General features: G+C 50.3%; 1 protein-coding gene across 1 annotated transcript in view; it reads left to right on the top strand.

Annotated features, from left to right (window-relative positions):
- The first annotated feature begins 208 nt into the window (after nt 1-208).
- Nucleotides 209-8,218, top strand: part of LOC130130925 (atrial natriuretic peptide receptor 2-like) — a 23,899-nt gene continuing 15,889 nt past the window's right edge. The window contains exons 1-8 of the mRNA XM_056300792.1: nt 209-320; nt 947-1,079; nt 1,277-1,409; nt 3,587-3,691; nt 3,793-3,895; nt 6,963-7,108; nt 7,330-7,402; nt 7,549-7,693. Of these exons, the coding sequence (XP_056156767.1) occupies nt 209-320; nt 947-1,079; nt 1,277-1,409; nt 3,587-3,691; nt 3,793-3,895; nt 6,963-7,108; nt 7,330-7,402; nt 7,549-7,693 (950 nt within the window). The remainder of the gene's footprint in view (nt 321-946; nt 1,080-1,276; nt 1,410-3,586; nt 3,692-3,792; nt 3,896-6,962; nt 7,109-7,329; nt 7,403-7,548; nt 7,694-8,218) is intronic.

Genomic DNA, 8,218 nt, shown 5'->3' with positions numbered 1-8,218 from the left:
GCTTCTCCTTTACTTTCCTCTTTATTGAGTGTAATTTCCCTTTACGATTGTCTTGGTTCTTCTGTCCTCTGTGTCCTCCTCGGTGTGAGCTGGTTATTGTTCTTGGTTCCTTCATGGTGGTTAGTGTCTCCACATTGTCTCTTTTCTCTTTAAACAGAAAATAATAAAACGTGTGTGTGTGTTTGTGTGTGTGTGTGTGTTTAAATAGATGGTGTGTGTCTGCTGGGGTCCTGTGTCCTGTTGGCATGACCTGGACAACAGTGAGTTTGACTGTTGGCCACTGGACAAACCAGATGAATACAACATGATCGATTGCGGAGGTGAAAACCTGTCTCTGTCTGTCTGTCTGTCTGTCTCTCTCTCTGTCTCTCTCTCTCCACCTGTCTATGTCTGTCACTCTCTCTGTCTGTCTTTTGCTCTCTCTCTCACTGTCTGTCTGTCTCTGTCTGCCTCACTGTCTGTCTGTCTGTCCGTGTGTGTGTGTCTCTCTCTCACACTCTTTCTCTGTATGTCTGTCTGTCTCTTTCCATCTGTCTCTATGTCTGTCGCGCTCTCTGTCTGTCTGTCTGTCTGTCTGTCTGTCTGTCTGTCTGTCTGTCTGTCTGTCTGTCTCTATCTGCCTCACTGTCTGTCTGTGTGTCTCTCACACTCTTTCTCTGTCTGTCTCTCTGTCTGTCTCGCTCTCTGTTTGTCTGTCTCTCTGTCTGTCACTCACTGTCTGTCTGTCTCTCTCTGACATGTTCTCTCTGTCTGTCTGTCTCACTGTCTGTCTCTCATTGTCTGTTTGTCTGTGTGTGTGTGTGTGTGTGTGTGTGTGTGTGTGTGTGTGTGTGTGTGTGTGTGTGTGTGTGTGTGTGTGTGTGTGTGTGTGTCTCTCTCTTACTAACGCTCTCTGTCTATCTGTCTGTCTGTCTGTCTCTATGTATGTCTCGCTGTCTCTCTCCAGGTCTAGAGATGGCCTGGGTCACTCGTCCACCAGAGAAGGTGAAGAGTGGAGAGATATTTAATGTCACTTATTCAGTCACCGCCCACGACTCCTTCTATCAGTGGGCCATAGACAACCACATCTTTACACACAGGTACACACACACACACACACACACACACACACACACACACACACACACACACACACACACACACACACACACACACACACACACAGGTAAACCCTGCTCTGGACTGGACTGAACTGGTCTCTTCACTATTCTTTGTTACTGATATCGTATTGTGTGTGTGTGTGTGTGTGTGTGTGTGTGTGTGTGTGTGTGTGTAGTTCTATAGTCGATGCAGTAGCAGCTAAGCGGTTCTGTGAGCATCACAACTGTCCTGCTAACTGGAAAGATGCTAGCGGAGACAACTGCTGTATTCACCATGCCAACATCCACTCTTGTCCACTAGGATACATGGTACACACACACACACACACACACACACACACTTTTTAAAAAGCCTCTTTGTGACTTTATTATTCATTGCCATTCCAGGGTCAGAGTCATACTTGTTTGTTTGGTATTGTCAGGGTGCACTGGCTGTGACCTTGGACCTCTTTCACCGTTGGTTGTTTTCAGTGTTGGTTATTTACACGGATTCCTGCTCCAACTAACAATACGTCCTCCATACTGACCTGGAGACTCTGAAAACTCGGTTTTTATGGTGAAAATGTTCAGCACTTTTCCATCCATATGAGCATTTTTTGATCAAGTTTGAAAAGTTTGCCGTCTACATTGAAACGGCCAGAGGGTGTGCTCCAGTTATCGGGGCATCACACTGCTCAGCCTCCCTGGGAGAGTCTACTCTAGGGTGCTGGAAAGGAGGCTCCGACTGATTGCCGAACCTCGGATCCAGGAGGAACGATGCGGATTCCATCCTGGCTGTGGAACAACGGACCAACTCTTTACCCCTGCAGAAGTGCTGAGGGGGGCATGGGAGTTTGACCAGCCAGTCTGCATGTGTTTTGTGGACTTGGAGAAGGCTTACGACCATGTACCCAGGACACTCTGTGGGGGGTACTGCGGGAGTATGGGGTACTGGGGCAGTTGCTACAAGCCATCCAGTCCTTATATAACCAAAGTGAGAGCTGTGTCCACATTCTCAGCACAAAGTCAAACCCGTTTCTGGTGGGTGTCGGACTCAGCTAAGGTTGTCCCTTGTCTCCGATTCTGTTTGTGATGTTCATGGACAGGATCTCAAGGTGCAGCCAAGGTGAGGAGTGTGTCCGTTTTGGGAACCTCAGAATTGCATCTCTGGTCTTCGCAGGTGATGTGGTTTTGTTGGCTCCATCAGAACGTGACCTCCAGCGCACTGGGGCGGTTTGCAGCGGAGTGTGAAATGGCCGGGATGAGAGTCAGCACCTCCAAGTCTGAGGCCACGGTTCTCTACCGGAAAATGGTGGATTGCTCCCTCCGGGTTGGGGATGAGTTGTTGCCTCAAGTGAAGGAGTTCAAGTAACTCGGGGTCTTGTTCACGAGTGAGGGTAGGATGGAGCGGGAGATTGACAGGTGGATTGGTGCAGCATCAGCAGTAATGTGGACGTTGTACCGGACCGTTGTGGTGAAGAGGGAGCTGAGCCGGAAGGCAAAGCTCTCAGTTTACCAGTCAGTCTTGGTTCCAGCCCTCACCTATGGTCATGAGCTTTGGGTGGTGATGAAAGGGTGAGATGGTGGATACAAGCGGCTGAAATGAGTTTCCTCCGTAGGGTGTCTGGGCTCAGCCTTAGAGATAGGGTGAGGAGCTCGGACATCCAGAGGGAGCTCGGAGTAGAGCCGCTGCTCCTTTGTGTCGAAAGGAGCCGGTTGAGGTGGTTCGGGCATCTGATCAGGATGCCTCCTGGGCACCTTCCTTTGGAGGTTTTCCAGGCACGTCCAACTGGGAGGAGACCCCGGGGTAGACCCAGAACTCACTGGAGGGACTACATGTCCAATCTGGCCTGGGAACGCCTTGGGATCCCCCAGGAGGAGCTGGAGGGGGTTGCTGGGAGAGGGAGGTCTGGAGTGCCCTACTTAGCTTGCTGCCACCGCGACCCCACCCCGGAGAAGTGGCTGATGATGAGATGAGAGAGATTGAAATGCTGAAACCACAGAAAAATGCTGAAGTCTCTTCTGTTGGACACACACGCCACTTGAGTCGATGGCTTTATATTGATCACATGATTTGTATATGGCACAGATCTGGAAAAGCTTTGTTTTCGCAGCTCAAAAATGTGGTTTTGTGTGGAAGGAGAATAGAGAACAAAAGATGTGTTTTCATATTCATCCATGTTGGCGTGCACGTACTCTCAAATGGCGTGTTCACAATGGCCAAAACACCCGCTAACACCTGCCTTTGGTCAGTGTAACATTGACCACCAAAGGCGGATGTTAGCAGGTTTTTTGGCCAGTGTGAAAGGGGTAAATGACTTGACAAGTCCACATGAAACCAGGTGACAGCTCTTTTTAAAGATGGTAGAAAACGTTCCTCAGATGATGAAATGAGAATGAAGTGATTTACGGTAGACTCGACAGACGCTGCGCCTGATTCAGACCTTTTCCTTCTGTAATGGATGGATCAAAGTTTGGAAATGAACAGTAGATGTTTCCTCTGTCAGACCACAGAGACGATTTGTGGTCCGTGGATCCCGGATGACGGGAAAATCTTCACACACACCATCTCCACCTCCGGCAAGATGACCCAGACCAACTGGACCGCCAAGGTCTGAAAACAACACACCTTCATCTCCTCCTCTCGCTTCCTCTTCCTCAGCTGTTTTCCCTCAGTCTGTCTCTCATGGTCCAGATTTGTGTGGTGTTGCAGGTGGTTTTGGTCCACGTGGGTGTAACGTCGCTCATCGCCCACATCCGTGTAGGACGCATGCAGGTTGCCCTGGAGGCTAAGAGTACTGTCCTACCAGCTATAGGTATACACACACACACACACACACACACACTGAGTCACATGTTAGCCCTTCTGTGTTGTGCAGTGGTTTCTGCCTCATCAGGCCAGGACTCCACAGTCTACACCATCTACAGGCCAGTTGCCACTCTTTCAGGGATAAAGAGGTGCACATCCTTGGTAGGGAGGAACACTGGTTTGAACGGGGAGTCAAAGAGGCCATCTATGTGAAGAGGGAACAACCATCCCTGAACCGAGGGGGGGGGGGCTAAGAGTACATCTGTCACCATCTTACAATGCTGTGATAACAACTATTCCCCAGTCCTCTGTGAACAGTACACATGACCACTGTAACTCTAGTTAATGGTCAAACTTATATCTGCATATGAAGCTGGTCGTTGGTTTGGGTCGTCATGCCACTGTATTGTTTGTAAGGGTGGGGTACCTGCAGTCACTGTATTGGTTATAAGGGTGGGGTACCTGCAGTCCCTGTATTGGTTATAAGGGTGGGGACACCTGCAGTCACTGTATTGGTTATAAGGGTGGGGGTACCTGCAGTCCCTGCATTGGTTATAAGGGTGGGGTACCTGCAGTCACTGTATTGTTTATAAGGGTGGGGTACCTGCAGTCACTGTATTGGTTATAAGGGTGGGGTACCTGCATTCCCTGCATTGGTTATAAGGGTGGGGACACCTGCAGTCACTGTATTGGTTATAAGGGTGGGGGTACCTGCAGTCCCTGCATTGGTTATAAGGGTGGGGCACCTGCAGTCACTGTATTTGTTATAAGGGTGGGGGTACCTGCAGTCACTGTATTGGTTATAAGGGTGGGGTACCTGCATTCCCTACATTGGTTATAAGGGTGGGGACACCTGCAGTCCCTGCATTGGTTATAAGGGTGGGGACACCTGCAGTCACTGTATTGGTTATAAGGGTGGGGTACCTGCAGTCACTGTATTGTTTATAAGGGTGGGGTACCTGCAGTCACTGTATTGGTTATAAGGGTGGGGTACCTGCATTCCCTGCATTGGTTATAAGGGTGGGGACACCTGCAGTCACTGTATTGGTTATAAGGGTGGGGGTACCTGCAGTCCCTGCATTGGTTATAAGGGTGGGGTACCTGCAGTCACTGTATTGTTTATAAGGGTGGGGTACCTGCAGTCACTGTATTGGTTATAAGGGTGGGGTACCTGCATTCCCTGCATTGGTTATAAGGGTGGGGACACCTGCAGTCACTGTATTGGTTATAAGGGTGGGGGTACCTGCAGTCCCTGCATTGGTTATAAGGGTGGGGCACCTGCAGTCACTGTATTTGTTATAAGGGTGGGGGTACCTGCAGTCACTGTATTGGTTATAAGGGTGGGGTACCTGCATTCCCTACATTGGTTATAAGGGTGGGGACACCTGCAGTCCCTGCATTGGTTATAAGGGTGGGGACACCTGCAGTCACTGTATTGGTTATAAGGGTGGGGTACCTGCAGTCACTGTATTGTTTATAAGGGTGGGGTACCTGCAGTCACTGTATTGGTTATAAGGGTGGGGTACCTGCATTCCCTGCATTGGTTATAAGGGTGGGGACACCTGCAGTCACTGTATTGGTTATAAGGGTGGGGGTACCTGCAGTCCCTGCATTGGTTATAAGGGTGGGGTACCTGCAGTCACTGTATTGTTTATAAGGGTGGGGTACCTGCAGTCACTGTATTGGTTATAAGGGTGGGGTACCTGCATTCCCTGCATTGGTTATAAGGGTGGGGACACCTGCAGTCACTGTATTGGTTATAAGGGTGGGGGTACCTGCAGTCCCTGCATTGGTTATAAGGGTGGGGCACCTGCAGTCACTGTATTGGTTATAAGGGTGGGGGTACCTGCAGTCACTGTATTGGTTATAAGGGTGGGGTACCTGCATTCCCTGCATTGGTTATAAGGGTGGGGACACCTGCAGTCCCTGCATTGGTTATAAGGGTGGGGACACCTGCAGTCCCTGCATTGGTTATAAGGGTGGGGTACCTGCAGTCCCTGTATTGGTTATAAGGGTGGGGTACCTGCATTCCCTGAATTGGTTATAAGGGTGGGGGTACCTGCAGTCACTGTATTGGTTATAAGGGTGGGGTACCTGCAGTCACTGTATTGGTTATAAGGGTGGGGGTACCTGCAGTCACTGTATTGGTTATAAGGGTGGGGGTACCTGCAGTCACTGTATTGGTTATAAGGGTGGGGGTACCTGCAGTCACTGTATTGGTTATAAGGGTGGGGGTACCTGCAGTCACTGTATTGGTTATAAGGGTGGGGACACCTGCAGTCCCTGCATTGGTTATAAGGGTGGGGTACCTGCAGTCCCTGTATTGGTTATAAGGGTGGGGTACCTGCAGTCACTGTATTGGTTATAAGGGTGGGGTACCTGCAGTCACTGTATTGGTTATAAGGGTGGGGGTACCTGCAGTCCCTGCATTGGTTATAAGGGTGGGGACACCTGCAGTCCCTGCATTGGTTATAAGGGTGGGGACACCTGCAGTCCCTGCATTGGTTATAAGGGTGGGACACCTGCAGTCAGTTTGGGGCCCTGACACACAAGGCCGCCAGTTGGCCAATGTCGGGTCGTCAGTGAGTGTCTGTGACCCTAGTTTTTGCGGTGTGTGCTGCACTGTCAGCACTAGTTGGACCCCTGTCGGCAGTTTTTTGGCCGAGTCAGCATGTTGAATGGGCGGAGCCCATCGGTGAGAGAGATCACTCTGATTGGCTGTTCAGCTTAGCTAACCAGTGCAGAACGTACATGCTAGTTGGCCGTCGGCTGGAGTCTTTGCGGTGTGTTCAAGTGCTACTTTTTGGCCCAGACGGCAGGCGACGTGAGGCGACCAACAGTCCAGTCAGCCTTCATCGCCGGTAGTCGGTTTGGCGTGTCTGGGCTCTGACGTCTGACGAGGTCACTGAGATGATGATGAACCTTATCTATCAATACACCTTGTGTCCAGATGACCTGATTCACCTTTCTGGGAACCAAGATTAGTCACCACAAGCTGTGTGTGTGTGTGTGTGTGTGTGTGTGTGTGTGTGTGTGTGTGTGTGTGTGTGTGTGTGTGTGTGTGTGTTCTGCAGTGTGTGGTGACAGTGTGTGTGAGGAAGCAGAACAGTGTTCCACATGTCCGGCAGACTGTGGAGAATGTCCTTTGACCCCAACCACCAAGCTGGCCATAGGACTTCCTGTCAGCCTCGTCTGTCTCTGTTTCATAATCGCTGCTATGGTAGACACACACACACACACACACACACACACACACACACACACACACACACACATTGTACAACTTTGGTAAAAAATAGTAGAGATGCACATCAGCCACAACACAATACACTACTGCTCTGTGTGTGTGTGTGTGTGTGTGTGTGTGTGTGTGTGTGTGTGTGTGTGTGTGTGTGTGTGTGTGTGTGTGTGTGTGTGTGTGTGTGTGTGTGTGTGTGTCAGTGGCTCAGATACCAGCAGCAAAGGCTCTTGTGGGATGAGAGCTGGATCATCGACTTCGCTCAAATTAAACAAGGTGAGGAGGAGGAGGAGGAGAGAGATGATGAAGCTGAGGAGAGGAAAGACATGGCTACAACACAGCAGAATAAATACATGATACATCATGTCAGCATCTGTCTGTCTGTCTGTCTGTCTGTCTGTCTGTCTGTCTCTTCCTCTCAGACCAGGCAGCTCGTACGACCCTCGGCAGTATTCTGAGTGTTGCCGTGGCAAACAGCGACAGTAACGCCAGCTGTGTGACGGCTGTCAGCTCCTGTACCGCCCCTCCCTCCTCCCGCAAGACCCCCTTCACTTGCACCGGCATCTAGTACACACCTCTCTCTGTCTACATGTCTGTCTGTCTGTCTGTGTGTCTGTCTCTTTGCCGGTCTCTCTCTGTGTGTGTCTGTCTGTGTGGCTGTGTGTCAGTCAGTCTATCTGTCGGTGTCTGCCAATGTGTGTGTCTGTCTCTCTCTTGTCTGTCTCTCTGTCTGTTTCGATCTGTCTGTCTGTGTGTCAGTCTGTCTGTCTGTCTGTCTGTCTGTCTGTCTGTCTGTCTGTCTGTCTGTCTGTCAGTCAGTATGCCTGTCTGTCTGTGTGTCTGTGTCTGTCTCTCTGTCTGTCTCTCTCTGTCTGTCTGTGTGTCTGTGTGTCTGTCTGTCTGTCTGTCTGTCAGTCAGTATGCCTGTCTGTCTGTGTGTCTGTGTCTGTCTCTCTGTCTGTCTCTCTCTGTCTGTCTGTGTGTCTGTGTGTCAGTCAGTCTGTCTGTCTGTGTCCACCTATGTGTGTGTCTGTCTCTCTTGTCTGTCTCTCTGTCTGTCTGTCTGTGTGTCAGTCTGTCTGTCTGTCAGTC

This window comes from Lampris incognitus, chromosome 20 (assembly GCF_029633865.1).
Source record: "Lampris incognitus isolate fLamInc1 chromosome 20, fLamInc1.hap2, whole genome shotgun sequence".
Lineage (NCBI taxonomy): Eukaryota > Metazoa > Chordata > Actinopteri > Lampriformes > Lampridae > Lampris > Lampris incognitus.
The sequence above is the reverse complement of the archived record's forward strand: the minus strand, read 5'-3'. Positions and strand labels throughout refer to the sequence as shown.